Source organism: Rhamphochromis longiceps, linkage group LG7, assembly GCF_057381845.1.
Source record: "Rhamphochromis longiceps isolate RC_006_pf linkage group LG7, R_longiceps_female_GT1.1, whole genome shotgun sequence".
NCBI lineage: Eukaryota > Metazoa > Chordata > Actinopteri > Cichliformes > Cichlidae > Rhamphochromis > Rhamphochromis longiceps.
This window is the reverse complement of record NC_140563.1, coordinates 38,370,167-38,382,653: the sequence shown is the minus strand read 5'-3', so window position 1 is coordinate 38,382,653 and position 12,487 is coordinate 38,370,167. Positions and strand designations below refer to the sequence as shown.

Genomic DNA, 12,487 nt, shown 5'->3' with positions numbered 1-12,487 from the left:
GAAACTGTACAGTGGAAAATTGGAAAAATGCTGCAGGGTCAGAATTTGGCATAAACAACACAAAAACACATCTAATCTGCCTTTTATCAAAGTTTAGACTAGTGATGGTGTCATTTTATATTTCATGGGCTATTGTCTTGGCGCATGCAGGCCCATAGCCTATATGGAGTAATGTTACTGACCTTAACAAATCTGATAGTCAGGTGCTAAAAGGCCAAAAAAACAAAAACAAAAAACAAAACATAAGAAAATGTAAAAAAAATTTTATGACTTGTTAAATTAAGAGAAGGTGCAACTGAATAAACAATTGCAGTTATTAATTTCCAAAACTGAGACAACCACTACTTACTCATTTGTTTTGTTCAGATGATGTTTTTAGACAATATATTTCAAATGTAACATAAAAATCCTAAAAAAAAAATAATTGCATGGTAGGTACTAAGATACAAAGTTTGAAATTGTAAAGTTCCCATTTTCTGCTTAAATTTAAGCTGGGTCGCTGTAACAGATGGTGCTCAGAATTTGCTGGAAAGCCTGATGAATAACCTGGAATTACACCTAGTGACAAAGCATGAATGGACAGTTGGAGGAAGGGGACCTGGAAAAACAAACACTGTCCCAAAAGAGGGAGTTCACAAAAGACAAACAATGGTGCGCATGCAACAAAGTGTTGCCTTTTGTGTCACCATACATACATTTCACTGGGAAAAGAAAATGGGGAAATTAAATCAATAAATTATAAGGAGGAAATGACCAACAGCTGTTTTACGATATATTGTCTTAAACTGAATGGAGTAGATGAAAAACTGTAGCGTTTAAGCATTCGGATGAGTAGCTTGGAGAGATAAAATTGTGGATGTGTTGTTTCTATCACAGAGTTGCAGAGTGTGTGGTTTTTTATGTATTAATGTTTGATTTTGTTCCCCATGATAAATGGTGTGTTTCTGTATTTGCTTCTGTATTTCAGATTGACTTACAACATGAAATCTTGCTCCCAGCAGGGCTGGTCCCCACGCACAGTGATAGTTGTGCTTTTAACATTTTGCACTTTCAGCGTCACATAGGTGTTGAACTTATCTGAAACAGAGGAAAAGGCAGATTACGATTTAATTATGAGGAGGCAGCAATGCATTGAAAGCATATGGAGGAGAGCGAGCGTTACGCATGAGTTAACAGGAATATATGGGATTCATTAAGCAGTAATGAAGACACATAGCATAGTAAGACTCTGGACAGTCTACTATTGGATAGAACAACAGAGGTGATGTTTGAACTACCATGCCAGGTCTACCTCTGTTTTCTGTAGGAGGAAAAAAAAAAAGACATCAGGACTATCAGTGAGAGTAAAAGCAGATAAGTCTCCTCCCCCGACTATATCAAGCCAAACCCAGGCCAGCAAATCAACCCTGTTAATCTCCAATGAGAGCCAAACCCTCACAGCACATAGTACTACAGGATGTACAAATACATGGTACGTCTCTAGTCCACTATGAAGTGCAGCTGTTTTTTAAAATACCCTTGTCCTCTAAAAAATACACGTTGTAAAGGAAGCATGCCTGCTCATGATGTAATAAAGCTGAAGTCACTACTGACCTGTTACTATTACAGAAAAGGTCTCTGTCAGCCCTAATATCATCAATACATAGAATATAGTTGGTTTAGTTGCATTTTTAACATTTGACGCAACTGTTGACTGTGTGACCTATACACAAAAATTGAGCCCTGCTAGGAGTCTACTGCCTGTGAAAACCACTGAAACATTGACTCAAATGTCTGTGTGCGTGTATACAACTTTCACACCCAGTTATCTCAGTCAACTTCCTTCCGCCAGTAGTGCTGGACAGCCGATTCTCAACAACTGTATGCTTCAGCGGTCAGTGCTGAAGGGGAGGGTGGATGGATGAGGGATTAGGCAACCCGTGCTAAAACTACCAGCTTTTCATTTCCTACTGTGGGGTTGGGGGCATCAACACGTGCCTGTTGATGTGCTCATTTTTCCTCATGTAGTTACCAGTCCTGCACAACTGGTGGTCCTCGCTACAACTCAATCCCCCCACATGGACACAAAAGCTGAGTGGGAGGAGGACTGAAAGGGAAAGGAAAAAGGATGTCTGTTTCTGACTGATAAATAAAATATACTTTATCATATGTCATGGAATACTACTCAGGGAATAGCTCACAATCATCTGATTCAAGATATTAAAAGGACACCTTCGTATAAACAATGTTTCCTCACGTCAATTAGAGTAGCACAAGTAGCAAGGTATAAATGCTCACGCCAACAAAATGACAAGACTATCAAGCAGAAAATTATATTAAAATTTAACAACATACGGCTGGATGGATATCATCTTGAAGTTTTTAGCAAAAAAATATACAACTATATTAATATGACTATGTTTTCCATAAACTGACAGCACGTTTATGGTTCTGAGTTTCTGATTTTCTGAATGGTGGCTCCCTGATATGGACAGCCAACAGTGCAAGCAGGCAGTACAAACACACACAAATCACCCTCTTTGGTCTATGGGAAACAAAAGCAAGAGATCAGCTGTTCCTGTATAGACCAGTCACATGACCACACTAAACAAAGATTACCCTGGTTCCTCCAGCAACAAACTGAAACATTTACCCTACACTAGCATTTAACATAGCAGCCAGATAAGTAAAATCAACTCCTTGGCATAATAGGACTGCCAGCAGTTGACACAGGTGGATTCATACAACTGACACAGAACATAAATAGATACTTAAGACTGCACACTGAAACAGTGCACTGAAAGCGCAGAATCCCTGAAGTGACACTGAGACCGCGAACCAGGACTGACAGGACACAGACCTAATTAGTGTCCTGTGAAAACAGTAGCAACAGAACACACACAGTATTAAAGTTGCCTCGGGGATGCTGAAGCTTTTCCCTAATTAGATATTCCATGCCTTGTGCCACACTTGGGCCAGCTCCCATGAATAGCAGAGACGAGATAAGGCAAGAGGATGTATGGATTAGATAAGAGCCACTTAGTGGTTGCCGGACCTTTACACCAGGCGTTTTCCTTGATACGGCTGACACCGTTGAGGAGGAAGAAGTAATAACTGACTGGAGGGAAAAAAGAGGGGAAAAAAGTATCCACCTGCATAGCAATGTCTCACCAATATAACAGACTAGTCTTATGTTTGTATTGTATAGTTTGAGGACAACAAACATTAAATGAAAACTGAAATTTCAGTCAAAATACCACTATTATAAAACACATCATACACATGTAATAATTAGCTTAGTGCAAATATATGATAGTGCATGTAAGCATAAGTACGTACGTAAGTAATGGGAAGTGCAATAAAGAAAAGACAAACTTATTTGTCACCGGTCAAATCTGCTAGGCAATAACTGGGCTATAACTGCTATATGAGTTTAGCAAACACAAATGCTCAAGATAAAACCGAAGGTACGTTTCCTAAGTGGTCACATTTTATGTCTACAGTGTCTTTCTTTGTAACTTGTTATGACAAGCAACTTGGTAAATATAGATTTAACTCCACACAGATTTCAAAATCCAGTATGCTGAAAAGTGTTTTTTTGCCCTTTTTTTTCTTGCTAACTCCATTAGAGATCTTTATTGTATTCAGAAGCAAGGTATCCACCTGCACATCAGTGCCTTACCCTACATGAGAGATATGTTTTATATGGTCACTGTGTAGTATGAGGATCACAAAGATCTAATGAAAACCAACATTTCAGTCAATATGCAATTATTTAAAAAGAAATTATGGATATCTCTACAGTAATCTCAGCACAATAGTTGGATAAATCATCTTTAAATTATTGCAAATATATGTCTTATATATACTTACAGGCTATTAAGACATGGGAAGTGCAGTAAAGAAAAGACACATTAGTCACTAGCCAAATATACTGCTTAAGACAGTTTCATATCAAGTTTGCTTGTTTTTCAATGTGTTTATGAGACAGTTATATTTATCCAATTCTAAAAATCTTCTTAAAATCACTGATTTTAAAATCTTAAAATCAGTGTCTGCCTCAAGAATCTTTACACCAGTTTTAACCATCAGTGTGCACATTTAATGAGAATTTCCAGATACTGTAAAATAATGAAATTTTTAATAAGATTAATGCATAAGATTATGCATTCTGTAGGCCCATTGCAGAAAGAAAGTGCAGTGTTGATTGAGTCAAGTTGCCTAACCCAAACTGTTGCTTACATGTAAAGAAACATGATCTGTTGACCATGTTGGTGCAAATTTAAACATGCTTATGTGTGCGCGCACGCACACACACACACACACACACACACACACACACACACACACACACACACACACTAAAACAGTGAAGGCACACCAGTCAATGTGCTCTTAAGCAGCAAAAAATCGAATGATCATGTGATGTTCTGAGAATCACCGTAAACCCTCAGTCAAACGTCTTCATTCATTATTGATTAGTGATGAGTTTTCTTAGTAATAAATTAGTCAGGAAAATGCAGGCAGCTGGAAGACTGGCATTTCAACATCAGGCCACTTATCAATATTGCATGCAACACAAAACATACATTTATCAGAGGACTTTCCTACCATTGCTTGAATATCTTCATGTGTAAGTTAGTTTTGCAAAAATAGTGTTCTCAAGCAATTATATTACCTGGAAGTCTATTTTTTACTTAGTTAAAAGAGAAGCTTGTGATTAAAATGATATATTCCCCATTTTATTCCAACCAGAGACTCTGCAAGCACACATCTAGCAGCACACAGCTATTATCTGCAAATCAGTGGATAGACAGATAGACTGCTAACTAGTTCAAACAACGTCACCTTCTGTTTTACAGTATTCTCTCAAAACTCTTTGTGTATATGTGCCAAAATAAGGCCTAAAAGCCATCCAAGCACAGGTGTGGTGTAGACACAATACAAACATCAATCCCAGGCCAGCCTTATGTAAACTTTGAGGCCTCTTCCAATAAGTCACATGTCACCCTATGCAAGTACAATTATCATGAGGTAAGAAAACTGGTAAGTAATATGTTCTTTCAGAATCTATCCCTTATTGCTATTCACACAAAAATGCAAAGTAAAATGGTGCAATAATCATAAAAAAAATGCAGAAATCTGATCTTACAATTTACAGCTCAACACATCATGGTATGCAGTTTTGAAGCACAAACCATTGCATTTGCAGCATATCAAAATATTTCATGCTCATTGGATCATGGCCACACTTTACGGTGCCAAAAAAGTAGGACAGCAAAACAGCATTGGCTATGTTTAACCAAATTTGCTGAAAAAAATAAAATAAAATACATTAGTTCATTATTTCGTTAGCTTCATAGCATAAGTGCCTAAGTCATTGACTTAGTCAAATGACTTAGGCAATTATGCTATGAAGCTAACGATTTGTATATTTTCAAAGTCTGTTTTCTAAAACCCCTTTACTCATAAGCTCACACATCAGTTTATTGAGCTGATATCACTTCATAAGTCGTAAGGAAAACAGCTCATTTAGATTAGTTGGAAATTTTACTTTGATGACATTTTTTAAAAGCTACTCTTGATACACTTTTTTGACAAAATCTTTAACACCATAACACATTACAAGGGACATCTTTAAACACATGAAAATGCTAAACTTATTATTTGGTTATTTTTGTTTCTTAGCTAAGAACTCTCTCGCAGGCCTTCGTTTCCATCTTTGCCCTCTAAAAAAACCCCACCAACAACAAAAGCGACTAGTGTTTACATTTTGTTTCAGAGAGATGCCTGGCTAAAGTGAAATTCACCTAATGTTTGCTCTGAGACAGGTGTCACATGTCGTATGACCCGGAAGAGGGAGGAGGTCATAGACAGCCAAGCAAAGTCTTACAATCCCTTTAAAGTTTCAATGCTACGAAGCCCTTTGAAAACTGACAATACAACAAAAAACTTAAAAAAGCATCAACTTCAGTCACTTGATGCTGGCTAGAAAAACTGAACTCACAGCATTAGAAAGTGAAGACACTGTCTGAAAGGCAAATGCTAGCTTTTCAGCTGTGCACTGATGTCCCCCATTATCAATAGCCTGGAAAGCACAGTGTCCAAGATTTCAAGGAAGAATTTCAATCTTGGACTGGTCAACCCACATGACAGTTTTCAGTGGATCTTAAACCAGTACTGGGACAGAGTGTTTTGGGATCTGATTTGTATATTTTACTTCCTTGTTGATGGTTTTTAAACTACATTTGTGAATGCACCATAGCATTAATTGACAGAAGTTTTCTGAAGTGGTCCCGAGTCCATGTAGTTACTTCCTCTAGATAATCACTTCTTTTTATAAATTGTAGCAGTGTCTGAGGACCAGAAGATTATGGCCACTCGGTAATGATTTTTGGGCTTGTACACAAAGCCAAAAACTAATACTGTATTGTTTCCTAGAATCTTTCAATGATATTATGTACTGATGATGAAATCCCAAGTTATTTTAATGTCACAGTGAGTCATTCTTAAATCCCCGAACTATTGTCCTGTGCAGAATAATGAACACTTTTCCAGTTTTCTCTGTTTCTAAAAGGTTTAGCCTTTTTCGAAATGCTTTTCTGATACCCATTCACATCCATTATGTGTTGCTTATGAACATAACTAGTTGTGAGATGTATCACAGGTATATAGTATTAACAACTTTTCCACTCTTATGCTACCCCTCCATTAATTTTTTACATTTTTTATTAACTTTAGGACGTTAATGATTTACAAAATACTTCTTTTTGAATTCACATTTTGTAAGGGATCAGAAATTTTACAAAAAGGGTTAGAAAAAACTTTACAGAAGTTATTTTGGCATCAAATGAGTAAAATATCAATGGCAAACTCAAAGCTAAGTTGACTTTATATTAGTGCTCCTCTCTGCTCTTGCCAGAAATGTCACAGGGCGTAAAGGTAGACAAGAGCCTGAACACCAGAGGGATTTGCCTAGTTGGAGAGTCTGGGGATTTGGACACTGATCTATGTCCACCTGCATGGCATGACACTGAAAGACCCAGGATTGCGTAACACAAAATCAACCCTAGCGCCTGTAGTGACTTGCCAGAATTTAAGAGATTAACCTATATAAGACAATTAGTACACATGGCATATTTTTAACAAAGTCTACACAAAGCAACCTCACAGAAGTAGTGGTGGTTTGATCAAAATGTGTAGAATTCTGGACATCCTCATTGGGTAACTGGATAACTGAGTTAATTTACAGTTCAACATGGATGAGAGTTCAGACATTCTTGTTTTTACAAACAAACAAACAAACAAACAAACAAACAAACAAACAAACAAACAAACAAACAAACAAACAAACACCAATAAACATAATCAAAAATCCCACAAGTTTCACAGCATACAAATCTCTCACCAGCTGTGAACAATGAACATTAGTAAAATGTAAGGTAAAATGGCCTGAGAATGGGAATAAAGTTTGTGAATAAAGAAAGTTCTTACCTGGTGGTCCCTGGAGTTTGGCTTTCTTCACTGCATAGCGCACAGAAACACACAGACACACACACAAAAACAAAGATTAGCTCAATTACATAAATTTAATTTGCACTAGCTTAAGAATAAACATCGTACTATAATACGTAACTAAAACTGACACATAGGTAAATCTTAGGCCCCTGAGGGGTCTCACCTACCAAAGACCTAAAATTAACCCTTTCCAGTGTTTATGTACCTAAAACACAGTTTAAAAGCACAGTGTAAATAGAATTTTAAATTATTTAAATAAATTATTTCAAACTTATTGTTTTTAATGAATACATCTGACATTTGATTAACATCCACAAAACTTCCAATATGTATATTATGTACTGTAGCAAAGCGATATACTACTCCAATGTAAGTCAAATGATGGTAATACAATGTTGAATCAAAAGAGTTTGGTTTTTTAAAATTATTTTTAAAAGACAAGTCTAAAATACAAACACAGAATAACGACGCTACAAGTAACGGCGTTACTTTTTTCAGTAACGAGTAATCTAACTAATTACTATTCCTATCGTTACAACGCCGTTACCATTACTAACAAGAAAATGCGGCGTGGTCGCGTTACTATTTTTCAACATTCAGACGGTTGAACCTGTCTTCGGTTTACCGCATCTTATATCAGTTGCACTGAAGTAGCTGTAAGTGATCTGGGCCCTACAGCTTGAGGCAGCTGCGCGCGCGCCCGCGGATGGCAATCACTTTCTGGCAGTCGATCACTTTTTGGCAAAACACCTGGAGCTAGGCGGCAAAACAATCGCATGAGTGCTGCTGTTTCACTGAGGAAGAGTAAAGTAGTCGTGGTAAGCCAATCACATGACCACTTCAAGATGACAAAGCAACAAGGTGATATATACCAGTTTTTAAATTGTGTTGATAGGCCGCGTAAAACAAGAGTCATGATAAACAATATATACGCGTGTTTCAGGTATCAGGCTGTGATGTTCTCCTTTATAGTGGACAGAAATTATTTTTTGGGAGTGGCACATATAATTTGTGTGGCATCTACTTTAATGCGGAACAGCTGATTGTAATGTAAATAGTTTGAAATGGTTATTTTAAAAAAGGTAAATGGCTGCAAATAACTTTGTTGTTTGCAAAACTTGTGCATATGATTTTAAAATTGACAATTTATATTTGCATTTAAAGTTATGAAATATGATTCAATAAACATGTTTGTGGTTGTTACAGTAAAAAATTTATTTTTCTCTACTCGGATTTTATGTTTTTTGTCTGATTTTAGATCAATTGTGTTAATACAATATGTCAGAATGAAAACATAACTGTAAATTCAGACACATGAGATTGTGCTGAAAAGAATGATACCAAACAAGGCAGTAAATAGTTTTTAAAGGCGAAATGGAGAGGTAAAATCAAAAGTAGCAAAAAATGGCCAAGTAACGCAATAGTTACTTTTCAAGTAATTAATTACTTTTAGAGTCTTGTAACTCAGTTACATTTTTGAAGAAGTAACTAGTAACTATAATTAATCACTTATTCAAAGTAACTTGCCCAACACTGCAAGTAAGTCATAAGTTGGTGCAACGTGCAACAAATGAAGACTACAAACACATCATCTTGTTTTAGGAACTCTTGTGCAGTTTGATCAAAACAGAAGAACTATGTGAAGAAATCAACTTTACACTATTTATATTTTTCAGCTTCATTCAAATTATTGTGTCATAGTTAATAGTTTTGCTAAGTTCATAACTGATAAACCGGATGCATAACAGTTCAGTTATAGTAAAATATATTTGTAAAAACCTTATCGTTTTAGTTAGAACGCTTCAAAGTTAAATCAATGAAAAATGGGATACTAAAGACTGGCACCTCTGTTTTATTAGCAGTGACAAATACATTTTTATTGGATTGCAACTTTTACATAATCATGAAGCATAAGCCTTGACAGCTGCATCACAAATCTTAACAGCTGGTGAACAAACAAAAAAAACAAAACAAAGGAAAAATGGGACTCAGGCAGATGGGTATTAAGATACAAAATAAACCAAAAATGTCTGATAACAGCAGCCATTTCCAAAAACCTCCAGACATTACTTATGGTGAAGAACCACGTGCTGCTCGATTTTGGTTCATAAGTCGACCTGCCGTCTTTAGCCCCTCAATGCATCTTTACAATAATGTTTATGGGATTGTGAAGCGATTTGAAGAGGATTAGTTGTGATTGCAGTGGCAGGGTTATGTGTGCAGGCATATAACCTACTAAACCTCTAAGGGCTGAGCTGCCAGATGTCCAGAATGGGATGATGGAGGCACAAATAACGCTTTCATATTTTCATGTACCATCCCTTGTTTTTTTCTGTGCACATTAAAACAATAGTATAAAGTTTTCGGGTCTTCTAATAATTGATCATTCTTAATTACTCTTAATTACAGAGAACCATATGCATATAAATACAGCAAAGTAATATTTGCATATTAGAAAACTAATAGTGAAGTAACGATTAGAATGAATAAAAATGCAGGTTGAAGTGGAATGCACCAAACCTAACACATGCAGCCACAAATGTAAACTGAAAGACTAAAAATCAAAGACACAGAGTTAACCGAATTTACTTCTAGGATAACAATGGAAAGCAAAAAAAAGAAAAAGAAAAAAAAAGACCACTGGTCCTCCCCCAGTGTTTCCTGTCTTTTACATAACTCATTGTGGAACAGTGGAAATCTTCAGTGAAGCTAGCAGTATGATTCTTTTTTTCCACTAAGTCAAATGAGCTGGCTGTGGCCTTCTTTTCTCATTTGCATCACTTAATTTTAACTGTGGACCAAAGAGCAGGAGGTCATTAAACCAGAGAGAGGGGGATTGCAGTGGAAACTGATCCTTATCGTTTTCTGTCCATGCTTAATTTGATGGGTGTAGTTGATCTTTATCTACTGTTCTTCAAAACCTACTGGTTTCTTTTCTTTTTTGGTTAATTTTACTTGCTTGTGATCATACTTTGTTTCAAATATATTAATGCAGTCGCATGTCTCAATAAAAGTAGATCCCCCACCCCAGTACTATCCAGTATCATTTCTCTTTAGCAAAGTAAAGCGCTTTCCCCCAGCAGTTTACAAATTTGACATGATGACACAAAACACTACCTCATAAATTGAAACTAACACCAGCTGCACTATTGCAGATGGTACATATGCAACACAGTTTCACAACACTTCACGAAATAGTCACCTCTAAGTTGTTCTCTATTTTATTGATTAACATTTATGGACACAAATTGTAATGTTTATTTTTGTTCCTGAAAACTAATTTTTCAGCATTATTTTGGGTCACTCAACACAACTTCTCATCAATCATCTCTTATGTAGTGATTCCTGTCCATGGAGATGAAAACAATACCACAATAAGAGTCTGCATTTGAAGGTCAGAGGTTGTTGGTAGAGCAAATCATCTTGAGATTTGTGTTCAGTTTATACAAGCCATAGATTGTCACACAACATTTGTATTCTTTTAATGATGTTATTAATAAAAAAACAAAACGCAGTGCTTGGTTAAGTTTAGACATTTGCAGTGACTTGGTTGGGGTTAGACATTACAAAGAACATATTTTTTAAGTAAGGGAACATAAAACTGGGTTACCGTTTAAAAAAAAGATCATGGTTTGGGATACAGTGGTTGCCACTTCTTTTAAAGCTTTGTTGCCTTGGTCGCCATGGTGATACCTCCCCTTTTAAATGGACATAATATGTGCTTATAGTATGAAAAATGTTTCCTCAAACAGCAGACCTTTGAGGTACTTTAACCTGCAAAAGCATGACAATTTGTGTCCATGACCACTGACATGTTAGATTTCACAGCTGGTGTGATAACATCATAAGATGGTGTCTAGTGTATTGCTCACAGTTTTAATAGCTGAATTTTATTTAACCATTTTGCTTTCCGAACATCTATAATGTGACTAAAAATCACAAAATCCTGCAGCTTTCTGAGAAACCAAACAAACTGTATACTGTTAGCGATTTGTAGCAATCTGTGTTATCCAGATGATAATTTAAAAGAAAAACAAAAAAACGACTTCATAAATAGAGATTTTCTAAAAATGTGTGCTAATTCTGAAGTTGCAGCTCATGATGTTCATAAGCCAAATAATGACTTTAACCCCCTGCAAACAGTATCTATACTTTATTTCTTCTGTATAAACACGAATGAACAGCAAATAATATCAGTGTTCAGAAATTATTTTTAGCTATTTTTTAATTGGGGGTTGGACATTTAAATTCAGTTCAGTTAATCTGTTTCTTAAAGCACTGCAGGATTTAGTCAACTTCACTTGCTACATACACAGACTGCTCTACAATCCATAGAGGGGTGAGGAAAAGAGGAAAATGTTGATGTACCAAATAACAGGACATGCAGGCAGGCACAAACCAGGAAAGTAGGAACAGGAAATGACACCAGAGTCAAAGCAGTGGCGTACTTCCGCTTTGTGTCGACTGTTGGATCTGATCACTTGGAGCTGGTAATAAGAGGAGAGAGAGCAACAGATGGCAAGGGGATTACTCCCACAATCTCTAAGCTCTCTCTCTCTCACTCTGTCTTTCTCTCATAATTCCTCTACTCGGATGGTTACTATACTCAACCCCTTAGATTCCAGTTCAGTCACTTTTATCTCTCCATTGCATCCTTTATATAATTATTATCTCAGCATAAGTCCTCAGCAACTGACTCGGCTGTAGACAAATATGAGCCAAGCAGACTTGGCTCATATTTGAAAATGTGTATGCTTTTTCAGAAAATGTGTATTCCTCAACCAGTTGCAAGCTGTGGCTGAAGGTTCCTGGCAAAATTGGTCACAAAGACTATGCTGTACCAGAGGCCTCCTTTTGGCTGCTTTGGTTGCCATCAGATTGCCACGGTTGCCCATAGTTTGCACTGAAGACATAAACTTGTCTGCAAACTCTTGTTAAGCTGTAGTAAAACTTGAAAGAGTCAAACACAAACTAAAAACCGGGACATTTT

The 12,487-nt window shown here is 36.5% G+C and overlaps 1 protein-coding gene across 2 annotated transcripts in view; it reads right to left on the bottom strand.

The window, feature by feature from the left end:
- unc13bb (unc-13 homolog Bb (C. elegans)) overlaps positions 1–12,487 on the bottom strand; it is a 66,406-nt gene that overhangs the window by 49,178 nt on the left and 4,741 nt on the right. For both annotated transcript variants that reach the window (XM_085413575.1, XM_085413576.1), the window contains exons 2-3: positions 7,474–7,503; positions 978–1,077 (exon numbers count right to left, since the gene is read on the bottom strand). In XM_085413575.1, coding sequence (XP_085269701.1) covers positions 978–1,077; positions 7,474–7,503 — 130 coding nt within the window. The remainder of the gene's footprint in view (positions 1–977; positions 1,078–7,473; positions 7,504–12,487) is intronic.